Raw genomic sequence first — 19,000 nt, forward strand, 5'->3', positions numbered from 1 at the left:
GATTAATTTAGCAGTTTGTGATTAAGGGAAAATATTTTAAGATTTTTCCTGAAGTTTTTTTTTCCTTGTAAATGAGTCTCTGACTATATGATTAAAAGAAAAAAGAATGACTACATAATTTTAAGCTCTGATTTGTTTATAAGTATGTATGCTGCAATCTGTATCATTCCCAAATGGGAAAATTCATTACCTTGTTCTTCTTTCCAAGACTTCCTATATTGTCTGATAATTACAGAGAGAAATATCCATATATAAGTGGATCAAAGCATGGATTTAAAAAAGCAAAGAGAAAGAAGAAGTGATTTACTGGATCTGATACCCTGTTTAACATTTCAGGATCAAACCAGTACCAAATTCCTAGGACGTAGTAGGGAGTCCAGCAGATGGTAAAGGAAGTTGCAAATGCAACTGTCATCTTTAGAGTCCTCAGCCGAGCTCTGGGTATATTGTTCTTGGATTGATTCAGCTGTAGTTCTAGTAAAAAGGGAAAAGAGTAGGTGTTTGAAGACCAGTTTTATTACAAAACTAAAATGGACAAAAAGGAGGAGAGAATCACTAATTCAACCTAATGAATATAATGGAAATAAATTTCCAATGTTTTTAATAATGATGCTTTGTTAGAAAAGCATATTTATATTTCAAGTTTTCCACTATATCATATAATGAATAGTTTTTACCAAACTAATGTGGATTTGAAATATGGGGTACTCAGATTCTTAAAATATAAATTTAAACAGCAGACTGAGCTTGAGTGGAATTGAATGCTCTGCATCTTGGTTGTCAAGACAACATAACCATATTTACTTCACACATCTCTAAATTTTATTTTTTAAGCATGCACCAGGTGCATCGAAGGAAAAATGGCACAAACACATTTGTGAAGTTTCACATGAAATAGTCAAGTACACATTCAACAATATTTTGCATATGCAACACATACACACTCACATGCATACACATATACATGTGCATCATTATTTTGTGTGGGTACAGGGGATTTGCTGTGAATTAGAGCAGCTTAATTTTTACAGGTTATTGGCTAACATTTAATAAATTATACTTTGCTACATTATACAAATCATGTGTTGGTATAGGGTTGTGAAGGCCCAGCAGGAACACTTTGCCAATGCTTATCTTGGGTAAATGGGGTGATTGCCCTTCCATGTTAACCCTATGTGCAAATTGAGGACATTAGGAGATATAACTTCATCTGCAAGTTGGAGGTAATAAAAGTATTACCTCCTGGGGTGATTGTGAATGTTAAATGAGTTAATACGCGTCAACTGCTTAGAACAGCATCTGGCACATAGTAAGTGCCACTCTGCCTATTGCTGTATAAAAACTGTTTACCCATGATCAACACCAAATCTAAGGGATACATACGGTGAGGATCCTGATGAAGGACCCGAGTCAGGGTGAGGATGATTTTTGTGTTGCAGATCAACATGATGAGAAGAGGGACGATGAAGAGGCAGCTGAAGGTGAAAAAGTTATAAAAGGCTTGGTGCCACCACTGCAGGAAGCTGCAGTGTGTTACACACTGGGAGAAACCTCCTGATTGTCCAGAGTCGTCAGCTAAGTGAATCATTCTGAAGATATATAACTGTATGAGAAAATAAAATAATTAAAAAGCCATGTTACTTTATTTCCAATAGTATTTGCACATTTTCTTGAAAGTTTTTTTCGTCTGCATTCTGCCAGCCTTCTAGCATGTTGTTGCCCAAATGCAATATTTTCCTTTTGGAATTTATACGAAAAGTTGTAAGTGGATCTTTACTTAAAACATGTTTGGGTAATGTGAATGGATCTATAGGATTTTGGAATTTTGGAAATTATTTCAAACTTGCAGAGCAATCCTAAACCAATGATATAAACCTCATTTGTATCTCAATTTCAGGTGCAATTATGCTGAGTAAACTTTGCAAGTAATTTTATTTATTGTTCAATCTGCAGCATCTAAAACTGTGTCTGGTATTTAAAATATGCCCCCAGGACACATATTTAAGTTTTATTTTTGAGACAGAAAACCCCCATAAAGTGGTCAAAAGGTATGAACAGACAGTTCATAAAAAAAGATACAGCACGTAAGCATATAAAAAGATGTTAACCTCACTCATGATAAGGGAAATGCCAATTAAGTCTGTACTGAAATGCCACTGTCACTATCAAGATGGGCAAAAATTAAAAACAGCAACATAGTCTCATAGCAAGGCCGTGGGGAAATAGGGACTCACATACATTGCTAGCGAGGATGAAAATTGGTACGACCGTAATGGAGTGATATTTGGCAATAAGTAGTGTAATACATACGCATTTACCTCTGATCCAGCAATTCTGCAACCAGGAATTTACTTGGAAGACACGCCCTACCTCCATTACATGAAAATACACTTACACAGGTTGTTCCCTGATGCATTGTTTGTAACGGAAAGACATTGAAAACAGCTACGAGTATTTGGGGAATCTGAGGGATGAATATTCCAGAAATCCTTGTACAATTCTGGAAAACTTTCTCTAAGTATGAAATTATGTTTTTTAAAGCACAAATTGAATCAACTATTAAATAGTTTTCAAAAGTAGTTGCAAGTAGTTTTCAAAAACAAGTTGCAGTGGATATTTGTTCATCCTTTTCCCATTCATCAAGCATGCTCCTTACCAAGTTAGTTCCAAGCTTTTCAACTGAGAAACTTCAACTTACCATGAAATATTAATAAGATGAAAAGATAAGAGTGTCAGAGCACTTTATTATATATTTTTAAAAAATATTTGCTATTAGAGAGAGGGGAAGGGAGGGAGAAAGAGATGGAGAGAAACATCAATGTGAGAGAGAAACATTGACTGGTTGCTTCTCACATGCCCCCAACCCAGGCATGTGCCCTGACTGGAGAGTCAAATTAGTGACCTTCTGCTTTGTGGGGTGATGCCCAACCAACTGAGCCACCCTGGGTGGGGCTATGGCCAAGCACTTAAAAACTGATAACAAGTAAATTCAAACAAAAAATTATAGATTTTTTTTCCTGTATACTTTTATTTCTTCTTTTTAAAAATTGAAATATAATTGACATATAACATTACATTAATTTTGGGTATACAATGTAATGATTAGGTGTTTATATACAGGGGTGGGCCAGTATAAGCTTACAGTTGTTCTTGTGGAAAAATAATACAATAATTAATAATATAAGAATAAACTCTGTATTTCATGTACTCATAACTGTAAACATACTTCTGCCAACCCCTGTATATTTGAAATGACAACCACAATACGTCCAGTTAACATCTGTCACCACACATACTTACAGATTTTCTTTTTATTGTGAAAACTCTCAGCAACTTGTTCAGCAGCTTTTAAGTACAACATCGCTACCATGCTGTAGGTCACATCGCCATGGCCTTTACAGCTGGAAATTTGGATGGTCTGATCTCCTTCATGTCCCTGCTGCCACAGCCCTGGACCCCGGTCTGACCACCACCGATCTTTTCTCTGTATTTGTGAGCTGGGTTTTTTAATTTAATTTATTTATTTTAAAATATTTTATATATAAGCAGTATCATACTGTATTTATATTTCTTCGTCTGACTTGTTTCACTTAGCACAGTGCACAAGGTCCAACCATGTTGTCAGAAATAGCAAATTTCCTTCTTTTTTATGATTGGATAATATTCCAGTGTGTGTGTATTTATATGATCACATTTTTTATCCATTCATCTATCAATGGACACAGATAATTTCTGTAGCCTGACTGTTGTACTTAATGTTACAGAGAACATAGGAGTACACACATATTTTTGATTTAGTGTTTTTGTTTTCTCCAGATAAATATGCTGAAATGGACTGCTGGATCATACAGTAGTTTTATTTTTAATTTTTTTGAGGAACATTATACTGCTTTCTATAGTGGCTGTATCAATTTACATTCCTGCCAGCAGTGCACAGGGTTTCTTGTCCACATCTTCAACACTTGTTATTTCTTTTTTTTTTTTTTTGATAACAGCCATTCTAATAGGTTGTGAGGTGATACTGCATTGTGGCTTTGATTTGAGCTTTCCTGATCATTAGTAAGGTTGAGCACCTTTTCATGTACCTATTGGTTATTTGTATATCTTCTTTGGAAGAATATCTATTCAAATCCTTTGCTCACTTTTTAATTGAATTGTTTGATTGTTTTTTTGTTTGTTTTGCTGTTGAGTTGTATGAGTTCTTTGTATACAGTCATTTCTAACTAATAATGGGCATCTGCTCTGAGAAGTGCATCATTAGGGGTCAAGATGGTAGCGTGGGGAAATGTGGTACTCCAAGCCTTCAACAATGATGTCAAAAAATACCACTGAACTACATAACAAACCACCTAAAATCCATCCAGCTAAATGGAAGTTCTATAACTAGGGACTTAAAGAAGATGCCACATTGAGACTGGTCGGTGTGGAGATGCAGAATGGGCTGAATGAAAAAGAGAGAATCTTAAGAACAGCAAGAGAAAAATAGTTGTTTACCTACAATGGAGCTCCCATAAGACTGTCAGTTGATTTCTCAACAGAAGTTTTATAGGCTAGAAGGAAATGGCAAGAAATATTTAAAGTGATGCAAGGACCTGCAACAAAGTTTGGTCTCCCCAGCAAAGCTATCATTTAGAATTCAGAGAAAGAGCTTCCCAGACAAGAAAAAGATAAAGGTGTCCATAACCACCAAACCAGTATTACATGGAATGTTAAAGGGTCTTCATTAGGAAGTAGAAGAAAAAAACATAAAAAATATGAACAAAAATGGCAATGAATACGTATCCATCAACAATTGAATCTAAAAATCAAAATAAAAGAACAAGCATCATAGAACAGAACATTTTGATGATTGCCAGATGGGAGGGCTACTGGAGGGATGGTGAAAAAGGTTAAAAGATTCAGAAGTACAAATTGGTTGTTACAGAATAGTCATGGAAATATAATTTACAGCATAGGGAATGTAGTCAATAATATTCTAATTAACTATGTATGGTGTCAGATGGGTATGAGATTTATTGGGATGATCACCTAGTAAGTTAGAGAATATCTAATCACTGAGGTATACACCTGAAATTAATATATTGTATGTCAACTGTAACGGGAAAAAAAGGCTTTAAAAAGAGAAATGAAATTATGATTTGTGCTACATGGATGAACTTTGAAAACAATAGGCTAATGAAACAGGCAGACACAAAAGGACAAATATCATATGATTCCACTTACATGAAGTATCTAGAATAGGTACCTTTATAACCACAGTAAGTAGAAGAGTGGTAATGGCTGTGGTGAAGGGAGAGTGGGAGTTACTGCTCGTGGGTACAGAGTTGCAGTTGCAGTTTAGGTGATGACACTGTTCTGGAGATGGATGGGTGGTGGTGATGGTTGCACAGCGATGTGAATGTACTTAATGCCATTAAACTATACACTTAAAGATGAATGATGTGGTCAATTTTATGTTATGTGTACTTTAGCAGAATTTTAAAGAAATACTTATCTGTTAGAGATATAGCCTGAGATGCCTGTGACTGCTTTAAAATATTTCTCCTCACAAATGGAGATTTCCCTTACAAATGTAAATGATTTTTATAAAGGGAAACTTGTTATTTTCAGAGCTTCTCCCATAGCTGCTGTTTCTTAAAATTAACCAGCCTAAAATAATCCTTATGCCAAAATGACAGATTTTGGGGTGACAAGTCCTCTTCCCCTACAGCTCCTAGGCAATAAACCAGTACAGCAGGTTACTGTACTGAATACTAGCAGCAACTGTAACACAATGGTAAGCATTTGTGAAATGCATTGTGTTAGCAGGGCTACAACATTCACCAGCTGATCGGAATTTTCCAGTTCCATTATAATCTTACGGGACCACTGTCATATATACGGTTGAGGGAGATTGTATTTTGGATATTAATAGTCATTTATGACCCTTTGTCAGATACATGATTTATAAATATTTTCTTCCAGTTGGTAGGTTGTCTTTTAAATTTGTTGATAGTTTCCTTTGCTGTACAGTAGCCTTCAGTTTGATATAGTTCCACTTGTTTATTTTTTATTTTGTTGCCAAGGTTTATTTTAAGTAAATGAGGGACAGCACTTTTTTAATGTTTTTGATTGAATTAGTACATTTAATTAATTTAACAAGTCAGGTACTTCTTTCATTTTTGAGGTGATAGCACCAGAGTAGAATATGCTTTTTATTTTGTTTTTTTAAACTTATTTTTAGAAAGTGAGGAAGGGTTGGAAAAAGAGGGGGAGAGAATCATTGATGTGAGAAACATCAGTTGGTTGCCTCTCGCACATGCCCCCACCAGGGACTGAACCTGCAACCAGCTGACGGGGGAATCAGGAATCAAACCGGTGACCTATTCTTTGAGGTATGATTCCCAACCAACTGAGCCACACCAGTCAGGGCTAGAAAATGCTCTTTAAAAAGATACTATATTTCCTTTCCTTGCTTTTACAGTAGAAAAAATTCATTAACATATAAATATAACATAAATAAGTAAATATAATACAGAATACAATCCTGTTTATTTGCAATTAAAATGTTGATTTTGTTTCGAGGGCAAAGAGAATTTTAAAATTATTCCACTAGAGGGTGCCCAATGATCATATCATTAATCTTAAAATCAAGATTAATTCGAATATGTGGTCAGCTAATTCTATTTTATGATCCAGAACAACTTTTTCCTCAATACAAAGGGACCATTTCAGTTTTCTATTCTTATTTCCAAGCCACCTTATTTAAAGTTCAGTTTTTAATTTGACCAAGTGGATGTGAGTCGAAGTCTCTGGAAGGGTTACTTTTCCTAGAACCAGAGAATCATATATTTCCTTAAAATCTTTGCTTGACTTTATTCTCAGCACTGGGCCACATTTCCACTCTAATATTTTAATTTTTAAGTTTTAATGATGAAGTTCCCAATAATAGTTACTTTGAAATATAGTACTATGATGCAACTTTTGGTTATCATCTTTTTAAAATTTTATAAATGCTTATTTTTAAAAGCATCTCCTTGATCAAAAACTATACTAGGTGCTTATCTGTACTGAAAGGTAAATCAGATATATTCTACTATCATGGAGTTGAATATTTGGTAGGGAAGATAATTGCATGTATGTGACACTTGCAATACAAGATAGATTGGTAAATTAAAAAAAGAAAGGTATAGTCAAATGGTATGGAAAATCAGAATGCTGCTTGCTCATAAACTAATTTGTTTTAGGCTTGGTTCAGTTTATTTTATGCTCCAAGGCCATGTTCATTTTAATGATTATTAGAGCGATCATTTTACTTCCAGTGGTTCTTTTGTCCCTGTATTATATTTCTTTCATTTCTTTATGTCTCTCCCTTCTCATCCCTGACCCCAATTTCATCCCTGTTTGCTTTATTTAGTCATAAACAAGAGCAATCTGTTTTCCATCTTTACAGTCAATTGCAGAAGCTCATTTCTCTTTAGAATTATTTTAACCCTCACCTCACCCCACACTAATTACACCATTACCCCATGACCTAATCTTTTCCAAAGGTAATTATCTTTAGATGATGTGCTTCAATTTCCTCATCTATAAAATGGAGATGTTAATAGTTAATACCCCCTAGGGGCTGTCATAACAATGAAAAGAATTAATACTTAGGAAGTGCTTAGAATAGTGCCTGGCACAAACACTATATAAATTATAACAGTTATTATAATGCAATATATAAGGCACACAACTTATAAATATGCATCCATATATATGTATTTATAATTTATATGTATTTATAAATATATGCCATATATTTTTTCCTGAAATCTCTTAACTATTTCTCCTCATGTTAAAAATGTCCTGCCTTTTCCTTCTCCAGCCTCCTACAGGAAAAAAGGAAGTAGACAATGTTTCAGTGTGGTATTGTGTAGTAGTTAAAAGCTCTGAGTATGGAATTAATTAGATGCACTGACACCTCCACTTATAGATAGTAATGTTGGGCATGTTATATAACATTCTTATCCTTAGTTTCTTTATGAATAAAACAAGGACAATAATTATATCTAATTTATAGAGTTGTTGGGAGCCTCAAAGTAATGCATTCGAAAGCATTTAGCATAATTCCTGCCCAACATTTATGTCCTCCATAACTATTGTTCATTATCATCAGCATCGCTGTTGTTATTTCTACAAGTATGCTATTACTGTGTTCCAGTATATTTCTTGGCATATTGTACGTGTGTGATGAGTATTTACTGAATTTTAACTGTTCGTCAAGCTTGGAAGTGCTTTCTAGCCCTATAAATTTATAAATTCTCCGTGTCAACACAAGTCTCCACACATCTTCAGACCACGCGTCTTTACACCAAGGACTAAAAAATGGCTCCGGTATCTTGCCTGCAGGCCTATAGAATTTTAATACTGTCAATATGTGATGTTTCATATTAAACGGTGGTATGAGCTAGTGGTATGACTCTTTCTGCAAACAATCTGCTGCTCTGGGATTCTTGTGGTTTTAAATGACTGTCATTGGAAATGATGTAAATTTTAATTATCTGTGGACACACCTAGTTTAGGAAATGTTTTCTCCTCAGCATATACTTACCAGACTAACCACAGATGCTCTTAAATTAGATCTTCTTTCAGGTCATGTTTGTTGCTTTATTTCCCCCCTTTATTTTTCTTTTTTCTTTCTTCTTTTCTCTTCTCCCTCTCCCTCCTATCCTTTCTCCTCTTACTTTTAGAAATGATGCCCCCAAGACTTGATTTATTGTGTTCTGACACACATACCTTTCCAGAATGAGTAGGGTAGTTTGGTGACCATGGAGTAGGTTGGCCAAATTTGCTTATCAGTCAGAATAAGTGTTATAATTTTGAGAAATTTGAAATAATAAACCTTTACATAACCAATTCCTTTTGCTGATTTTCAAAGAACCGTGCATTGTAATACCCATATTTCCCTATTATTTCCCTCTCCTGACTTGATGAAAGAAGGAATGAAGACAGGAAAGAAATGAATGAACATTAACCAAGTGTTTACAAAGTCTTGTACTAGATGATTTTATATATCTTATTCTTTACAATTGCATTTAAAGTTAGTTAAGTAATTTATACAGAATCAACATAGCTGGTAAGATATAGTATTGAGATTTGAAGCCAACTTTGTTTGAATCCAATATCCATGCCATTTCTACCATCCCATTGCCTGTTCCACTTTGTTGCAGGGATATGTGAGGTCTTCAGAGACCCTATGACTGGGGCTAGTGAATACTAAGCAGAGAATTGGGCCTCGCTTACCCCTGTTCAGCCAGAGCAAATGCACTTATATCTGTTTCATTTATTGGCTCCACATAGAATTTTTAAAAACTCCATTACTAATTAAAAGTTAGGAAGTTCCTACAGAATACTATGCTGAAACTTATGGACATATATCCCCAAACTATTACAGAATTTAGTTTCTGTGGTTAGTAATCAGAGAGGTGGAAAACCAAGGTGGCCAGTTTGAAATGTAGTTTTTCTGCCCTGTAGCAAAATGTCATAAATTCCCAGGTTGCCAGGCCTAAATTTTGATAACAAACTTGTTGGATTTTTTTAACCTTGTAATGAATTACGCAAGTAATAGAAAATTAACATATACACCCGGGGATGAAAATCAAAGTCACTCTTTCAATGTGGATTAGTCACGACAGATGCGTCTTTGTCAGTGGGCTGGTCCGCAGAGCACACTGAAGCCTGAGGTCCTGCGTCGCCGTCTGGAAGGGAAAAGACCTCTCCGTTTCTTGTTTTCCACACCAAATACCTGTAACATTGGTCACAGGGCTGAAACCTCGTTTATTCAGAGAGATAGCAGAGAACTGTAATAAGAAGGAAAACTGTCCTTAAGAAAAAGACAACAGGCCAGTGACACTGGGAAAGCCAGGGAATCCCTTTAAACCTGCGGTTTTCAAACTGCAGGTTGTGCCCATGAGTCAGTCATAATTGACAGTAAAAAATAAAATGGAACAGGGTGGATACGTCTTTCATTAAAACCTTTTGTCAGTCACAGGTGTGTGGAAGAAAGACAGGCAGACAGACAGGCAAACCGTGTCTGCACACAGTGTGCATTTCTTACTTGGGGCTACCACCAAAAACGATTTGCATGTCATTATTTTCAGAGGTTCCCCTTGGACATCCTCTTACGTGTGAAACCGGGTGATAACATGGTTCTGATGCACTTTGTAGAGTTAATGTAAGTATAAAATATGATTATGTATTTTAGGTTTTTCAAGAAACTTCACAAAGTTCTTTACAAATTTAAAGTGCTGATGAAAATAAACATGAATTATTTGTCTTACAAAAAAATAGTACCATTATTTTCTGTGACCCGTATTCACATAACTATCTCAGGTAGAGCAATGTATTTGAGGTCAGCCTATGCATCATTTAAAACTCCTAAACAATGTAATTTTGTATGTTTTTTTATTACAATACATCAAGATAGATACGTTTTGGCATTTTCTTTTCTTCCTATGATTGCTGTGCTATACTTAGATGAAAAAAATGAGTTAATCAATATTTTACTTACAGCCTCTGGGAGAGTTCTTTTAAAAGACAGAGACATTGTTGGTTTGTGTTGCAGTTATGATCACAAACTGACTTATATTTACTTGTGTTTCGACTTTCACCTACATCAGTATTCCCAATTACCAACTACTTTCCAAATAGCTGTACTTACACAAAGACTTTGTGTAAAGACTTATAGTGTCAATATTATGTTCTAACACAACTGTTTTTAGCTCTTTTCAAAGCCTTCTTTCCTCTCTTTTTAAATAAAGAGGCAGATGAAGAAAAAAACACTCCTCAACCTGTCTGTTTCAATGGTTTTACTGAAAATTTCTTGGCTAAAAATATTGGAGCTTTATTTTACTCCCCTCCATTACTAACCTTTTACTAATGCCTGTTTGTTGCCAAGCTTTGCTTTTTGTTTGGAATGTCCTAGTAATTACTATCGATTCCCTCTGACACCACCTTTGTTCTCAACCTAATCACCTCTTTGCCAGATGATCTAAATTCTTTGTCTCTCTCCTCTCTCCATATATTTTCTTAAAATAGTTTGGTTAAAAATCACTTTAGTAATGTATAACATGATGACTATAGTTTACACTGCTGTATGACATGTAGGAAATGTTGTTAAGAGAGTAAATCCTAAGAGTTCTCATCACGAAGAGAAAAATTGTTTTCTTTTTTTCTTATTGTATTTATATGAGATGATAGATTAGCTGCACCTGTTGTGGTAATCCTAACTCTTCTTTTAAAGGTAAAGTAGTACATTTATTAAGCTACGACTAAGTTAAATCACTCAAAGTACTAGAACAACATCATATAAATCAATGTCAAAGGTTATGTTTAGAATATTGATAAAAATACAAAATGCTAAAATTAGTCAAAATATCAGTAACCAAAAATGAAAAAATATACTCTTTTTCACATTTATATTCAAGAAAGTTAAAAAAGACTGGTGCTTTCTACATTGAGGGTATCAGGAAAAACAATAGTATATAGTTTTTCTGGAAATCAATTTAACATTATCTTTTAAGAAATTTTGAATGTTTTTACACTTTTACTCAGGTGTTCCAATTTAAAGAATACATAAGGCATAAGAAGACACCTGAGAAAAGATTTATATTGTAATGTTTGTTTTGTAATTTGGGAAAAGGAAGCAAGTGATACGTTAAATAGAGGTGGACCCCACTGGGCACTGTACCACCTCATCTGAAACTTGTGCAGACTGCAAAGGCGTCCATGCTTTGCATGGGTCTCAGCTGCCACAGGAGTGTGCAACGTGAGGACCGCCTGCACTCCAGCACTGGCTGGACACAGGAAGAGGGCAGGCAGATGAGTGGAAGCTGCCTGTGCAGCACTGGACCCCCGGTGAGAGTGTGCTGACTGTGACCATACGGGAGAGTGTGACTGCCATGTGACAGACTTTCGCATTTGAATTCATGCAGACATTAAAATGAAGAAGCTCCCAAGTAAGGAAAGGGAAAATCATTTTATATGGCCTTTTATGAAAAAAGAAGGGCACCACTTCTGTTTTAACTTTCATCTACATCAGTATTCCAAATTGCCAACTACTTTGCAAATAGTGCACTAATATAAAGACCTTATATTGCCATATTATGTCCTAAAGCAAATATTTTAGCTCTTTTCAAAGCCTGCCTTTCCTGCCCTTTCACATAAAGATACTTTTATAAAGTAATAGGATTAAGGAAAAGTAAGGCTTGTTTTTTATATCTATGTGCTGTTTTTTTATGACAAAAAATTAATTTTTATTAGAGGGAAAAGGAGGGAGAACGAGGGACAGAATCATTGATGTGAGAGAGAAACATGGAATGTTTGCCTACTGTACACACCTTCCCTGGGAATCAAACCTATGACCCTTTGGTCTGCAGAACAATGCCCACCTAACTGAGGCACACCAGCAAGGGCTAAACAATTTTATAAGCAAGAAAACAAGCAAACAAAGACTGCATTTTCCAATACCATTTTACAATACATGTAAGTCAAACCATCATGTTGTACACCTTAAAGTCACGCAGTCATGCATATCGATTCTTTCCCAATAAAACTGGAAAACATTCCTTTTACTTTTTGTGTAGGACTCACAAAAGCTCTGTGGTTCCCACATTTCGGAATTTCCCCTGGCTATTGATGTTTTCTGTAATATAAATCCACTGCACCCCCATTCATTGATCCATTCATCTAAACTTTTTTTTTTTTAGTAAAAGGTGAAAGATTTATTTCATATTTAAAAAAACCCTCTGGTCCAAACATTTTGAAATTCTATGTTTTCTAGGTATCTGATTAGGTGCTGGGAATATGAAATAAGTTGAACACAGCAGTCTCTACTATTGAGGAGCATATACCTTAAAGGCAAAGATAGGCCAAAAGCCATAATCACATTACTTTATGACAAAGAATGCTATGAGGTTAAAGCAAAGGGAGCAACCACCGAATCCAATTTCTTTCTAGTCCCAACTCTCAGTTTTTCACTTCAGACATGTCACCTATGAAAATCACACTTTCAACCTTTCCTAAAAAATGTATGTGATCCTTGACTTACAATATTTCTTCTATCTAAATACCATTCCTCTTTAAAAACTGAGTTTATTCTTTTACCCTAAAATCTTCCTTTACCATTTTAACTCATACTCATCTCTCCTTCTTCTTACTCTTGTAATAGGTTTAAAATGACTTAGTATATAGTTACATTAGTCTTTTATAAGTTTTGTCTTCACAACTGAATTACAGTTTCTTTGAGGGCAGTTTCCGTATTTCATCAGTACAAGGCTCAGTGTTAGGATGCCATTTTGTGTTTATCTTCTCCAAGAAAACCAATCAATAAGCAGCATACTTTAAACAAAATGGAAGACTTCAGGACATAAGCTCTAGCTAAGTAACTTCATTACTTTTTTAAAAAAAGTATTTTATTTGTTTATTGTTAAAGCGAGGGGAAGGAAGGGAAAGAGTGAGAGAATCATCAATGTGTGGTTGCCTCTTGTGTGCCCCCTACTGGAGACCTGGCCCTCAACGCAGATGTGTGCCCTGACTGGGAATCAAATTAATGACTCTTTGGTTCGAAGGCTGGCACTCAATCCACTAAGCAACACCAACTAGGGCTGACTTTACTTTTTGACACATTCTTGTGCATTTACAAGCATACAGAAAATTGTTCATTTGTTATTAAAGGGTCCTTCTGTTTGCAAGCATGTGTCCTTTTCTTCAGAGATGTGACTGCTGGCAAAGGCAGACAGCCTCTGTTGAAAACAATCTGGAGAGATACCCATCTGCCAACTGTAGAAGAGGGCCTATGCCTACACCAAGACTCTTAGAGTTTTGCTAACAGCCTATTACATTCTAACTCACTCCAGAAAGGTCAAGTCAGCCCCATGGAAATATTCAAACTTCTAAGAGTCCAAGATTTCCCACTTTTCCTCCTTATTCAATCCCGCTCGGCTGCAAACTTAAGAACATATTAACTGAGAATAGTTCTTTCTGAACTACAACAGAATTCTTAATGTTTCCACTCAAGAAGTCCCAGGGAAGATGCTATAAAAACTTTCTATGAAAATTTTATAGTTCCTGAAGAGTCTGTCAATTTACCATGTCAACCAGAGCAAAAAGAAAAAAATAGGTGGAAGACTAAGATGGGGATGAGAGAGTTTGAGAATGGCTATATTTTGGGGGAGTATTTTCTATATACTAGCAATCATCTAGATGCTTTAATACATTAATCGTCACAACAGCTGCATAAAGTAAGCATTACCTCTATTTTATAAATAAAGGAACTAGAACCCAAAGAGATTAAGAAATTTGTCACAGTAAAAGTGCCAGGATTATACCCTACTCTAGGATGTCCAGAGCCCATGCACAACAATAATGCAATTCTGAATGTGATGCACAATAATACGACACTCAAGTTTAGATGGGAAATCTGTGACTGCCATAGACTAGCAAGTTTATGATGATGGTTTACCTGTGGTCCAGCAAAGAGGCCACTGAGGAGCCATGCCAGGCCAATCAAAGACTGTCCCGGCCTGCTGTTGCTCACAGCTAGGGGTCTTGTGATGGCCATGGAGCGGTCCAGGCTGATCACTACCATCATGAAGGCTGGGGCGTACATGGAGAAAAGCTTCAGGTAACTGAGCACTTTGCAGAGGATCTCTCCCCCATACCACTGGACTGTAATGTTCCACATCCCATCCAAGGGCATGACAATCAGAGTCTCCAACAGGTTGGCTAAAGTCAGATGTTTTAAAAGCACCTTCATTCTTGAGAGCTTTTTCCCTTTCTCTTTCTTCTGAGTCCACTTCTTAAGCTTCAACAAAAAAGAAGCATTGAAAGCCGTGGAGAGTAGAAAAAGGAAGAAAGTTAGAGTTACTCGGATCTTTCCAGATAAGGTCAGGGTGGGGAGGTGGCCCTGCATCAGTGGGCTGCTGCTGTTGACGGACGAACAGTGGTTTTGATTCTGTTCGAGAGAGGCACTGTTTGCCATGCTTCCCAGCTGACAGAACCTCAAGATTTGTGTTTCTGGCACTTCTGGTGTTGTATTATAATTGAACCCATTTTATTTCTGCCACCGGTTTAGACTTATGTCACACTTTGTCCTGAAGGGGCTTTATATTAATGTGAAAGATCAAGGTGAACTTGTTTTGAGGGTTTATAATCCAACAGAGTACTGAAACAGAGCACACCAAACACCTTCTGAGGGCCAAATGTAATTGTAGTACCTCAGCAGATGGCCTGGTTTTCACATTTTTCCCAAGTGAGGAAGGACACTTGAAGCCTAATTTTGAATTTAAAATTCACTCAGGATATTATTCAAGTAATCTTAATAAAGAGATTTTCTAAAAGGTGTTAGTGTTCTGTCCAAAGGATGCAAAATGAAAATGAAGAGAAAAATTAAAAAGGTTGATATAGTTAGAATTGTTGTTTTAAAAATTAATACATTTCTCAAAAATATTTGTTTTCTTTTTCAATCACACACTGCTGTGTATTTAAACACTAGACAAATATGTTAATTTAGAAGCATCCTCCATGGAACACCAAATTAATACCTTAACAGAATTAGTTTGATCTAGTACAAATTGGGCTGCATTCAGTTTTATCAATCAATCTTAGTGGCTAGATTATCCACTCTTAAGGTAGAATAAAAACAATGAATTATTTTAAAAAATTATTGACTTGCTTTTCTATTGGTGTTCATTTACACTTGTCCCACCTTTTCCCTGTTGCTCTCCCCTACCCTGTCCCCCACACCCCACACTCCCACAGTCTGCCCCTGCCCCCATTGTGGGTGCCCATGAGTCCTCTGTTCATGTTCCTTAACTTGACCCTTCCCCTTCTTCCCCCTGTTATCCCCCTCCCCTCCCCCCTCTGGTCGCTGTCAGTTTGTTCTTTATTTCCATGTCTTGGATTCTATTTTCCTCACTTGTTTGTTTTGTTGATTAGGTTCCACTTAAAATATTATACTTGCCATTATTATGCATTATTGCATATAGTAACTAGATATGGGAGAGAATGCTATATCAATGCTATAACCATATTACTATGCTTCTATATAAGAAGAATATTTGCTTATATTCCTCTATATGTTACCTGATCATTTCACTTTGGGTCCACTTAGAAACTCCCTGTATTACTATTTTAACATTCATGGTAAGTGTTTGATGAAGCTATTTACCAATACTGATATGACTTACCCTGGAATGTATTAAATCACCAGCTTGATTTGTCATTTGCCAACTAGTTTGCTTCTTTGGCAGTCAAAGCTAGAAGAATATTAAGAGTAGAGGTGGCTCTTTTGACTTAAATGGTTTAATCTTGTTGGTTTATTTATTTGTATTTTTCTGTTTTATTTACTTTATTTTATTTATTTTTATTGTATTTTTTAACACCTTTATACCCCCAACCCCTTGCAATCACCACACTGTTGCCTGTTTTATATTGATTCATGTAATAAATAGTTACTAAATACCTGGTATATATGTCTGTCCAGAAGGTATCCAGCCATGTAAATGAGAAATGGAGACATTTATTGAAGAAGATACAAGATACAAGAAATATTGTACATAGGACAATGATGCCTCAGTCCCCTTCAAAGTAGGCAGCTTGGAACCTCAGGTAACTCTCCCAATTGTCATTAGCTGCCTCATCATACTACCCTGATATCTTTGATGGCCTGAAATCTCTTCCCTTTCAAAGATGATTTCAGTCTTGGGAAAAGTCTGAAGTCACAGGGTGCCAAATCTGGGCTGTAGAGGGGCTGAGTCATCTGGGTGATTTGATATTTTGCTAAAAAACTCCACATGAGACATGATGCATGAGCAGGTGTGTTGTGGTGATGAAGCTGTCAATCACCAGTTGTCCGTAGCTGTGGCCTTCTAAGTCATCCAAATAGTTTCTATGCAGAAATGTAAAAGCTTAATGAAAAATGTGATGCAGATTTGTTGCTCAGTCATTTTGAATGGGACAGCCACACAGTACACATGCTCACTCAATGGCATCTACCACCCCCACTGACTAGTATAGTGAAGTTGTCATTGTTCACATATGCACCTTCTAGTTCACTCTCTTTGGCTGCCAGGTTACATCGAAGTCATGTATGCTGTTCTCGTTATGTTAACATTGGTTGGGATTTTTCTAGACAGACCTCATATTTACTATGGTGAGGGTCACATTTCACCATCTGGTTGGCTGGCTCAAAGCATGCATTGGTGATCTCTGCCACAGAAAGCTGTTCATGGTAGGCTTCCTCAGCAGAGATGACAGGGGCATATGTGTCCTGAGGGAAGTAGGTGTGGGGCTACGGCACCAGGTTGATCTGGAATTTGGTCAGATCAATATTCAGGGCTCCATCAAAGCTGAGGGAAGCAGTGATGGAGGACACAATTTGGCCTATCAACCTATTCAGGTTAGTGTAGGCTGGGTTCTCACTATCAAGGTTTGTGAGACAGATGCCATAGATGGCCTCATTGTAAGCCATGAAGGCACAATCAGAGTGCTCCAGGGTGGTATGGGTGGTGAGGATGGAATTATGGAGCTCAACTGTTGGTGTGGAAACCTGGAGGGCTGGGTAAATGGAGAACTCCAGCTTGAACGTCTTTCTGTAATTGACAGAGAAATGTTACACCAACAGAGAGGTGAACCCGGAACCAGTTACCCCACCAAAGCTGTAGAAAACCATGATGCCCTGAAGACCTGTGCACTGGTCAGCCAGTTTCCACATTCAGTACAGGTTGAGGTCAATGTTCTCCTTGCCAATGGTGTAGTGCCCACGCACATAGTTATTGGCAGGGAGAACATTGGCAGTTATTGGCAGCATATTCTTTGCCTGTAAAGCTGCTCAGGGTGGATGAACTGGCAGTAATCAGCAGCATGAACTTCATCAATGACTGTTGGTTCCAGGTCTAAAAACACTGCCATAGGCACATGCTTGCCAGTACCTGTCTCAGTGAAGAAGGTGTTGAAGAAGTCATCTCCCCATGTAATGGTTTTGTCACTTGGCATCTGGCCATCCAGCTGGATGCCACGTTACAGGCCATAGAAGTCCCAGTAGCCATTTCCAGTCTGGACACCAGCTTGGCCAGTGTGGATGGAGATGCATTTACGCATGGTTGCTGCTTTGTGGCTGCCAAGTAGATGGCATAGAGGAAGAGGAGAGGTTGTTTCTTCTTACAGCATAACTCTTAGGTGGTTGATGGAAGAGAACCTGCCTTAGCTTTAGTGCTTTGATGAGAATAGCCATTGGAAGACCATATGAGACTTGAGGAAGTGGACATATAATAAAGAAAAAAGGGTTTTAAAGATAGATATGTAAGTCTTGAGGATGCTTAGAGATTTTGAGGTAGAACCAGCTCAAGGGACTAGGGCAGATGTTACAGAAAGACAAGGGAGCAGATCCATTAGGGGAGCTGATTATTCAGTAAAACCATAAGGAGTTTAGTATAGGAGCTTAGACAAGAAAGGAAGTGGATAGATGAAAGCGGTGGAGGTGGGGGTAGACTCAAGTAGAAGGGGATGTTAGGAAAAGAGGATCCTGATGGAATGAAAACAAGCTATAATGAAGTAACAGATCATAACCTAGGACAATGTAGATAGAAACTTGAATTTAAGATTTGGGATGTGAAACTGTTCTAACAAGAAAATACAGGGTGTGGCTGTGAAAGTGGATAGGAGTAGAGTGTGAGTGAAGTCTGATGCATTTAAGGAACTCAAAGAACTTTGGGTCTAAGCTATTGGATGGGTCAAGCATGTGGATTTTGAAGGTGCTCACTGATGCTGGCAATGATACTATTAGCAATATTTAACATTTATTGGGTACTAACCACATTTCAAGCCTTTTTCTAAACATGTTACATATATAAACATTCAATCCTTACAATAACCCTAGAAGTCAGTACTATTATTATCTTTATTTTATGGTTGAATAAAGGGTGCCATTTATACACCAGAGTTGGGAATTATATCATATGCATCTGCCTCCAGAGCC

At 36.8% G+C, this 19,000-nt stretch overlaps 1 protein-coding gene and 1 pseudogene across 2 annotated transcripts; both read right to left on the reverse strand.

Annotated features, from left to right (window-relative positions):
* Positions 1-229: 229 nt before the first annotated feature.
* GNRHR (gonadotropin releasing hormone receptor) lies at positions 230-15,004 on the reverse strand. 2 transcript variants are annotated; one of them, XM_045834590.1, is made up of 3 exons: positions 14,486-15,004; positions 1,384-1,603; positions 230-474 (listed from the first exon to the last, which is right to left on the reverse strand). In XM_045834590.1, exons 1-3 carry the CDS (start codon positions 15,002-15,004, stop codon positions 230-232), a joined length of 984 nt encoding a protein of 327 aa, XP_045690546.1. The 2 variants fall into 2 exon arrangements, with proteins under 2 accessions (XP_045690546.1, XP_045690547.1); XM_045834591.1 differs by having other exon boundaries at positions 339-474; positions 1,384-1,475.
* A 2,186-nt stretch (positions 15,005-17,190) lies between these two features.
* LOC123815879 lies at positions 17,191-18,123 on the reverse strand (annotated as a pseudogene).
* Positions 18,124-19,000: the final 877 nt, after the last annotated feature.

Source organism: Phyllostomus hastatus, unplaced genomic scaffold (assembly GCF_019186645.2).
Source record: "Phyllostomus hastatus isolate PE091 unplaced genomic scaffold, TTU_PhHast_1.1 phas_contig_196, whole genome shotgun sequence".
Taxonomy (NCBI): domain Eukaryota; kingdom Metazoa; phylum Chordata; class Mammalia; order Chiroptera; family Phyllostomidae; genus Phyllostomus; species Phyllostomus hastatus.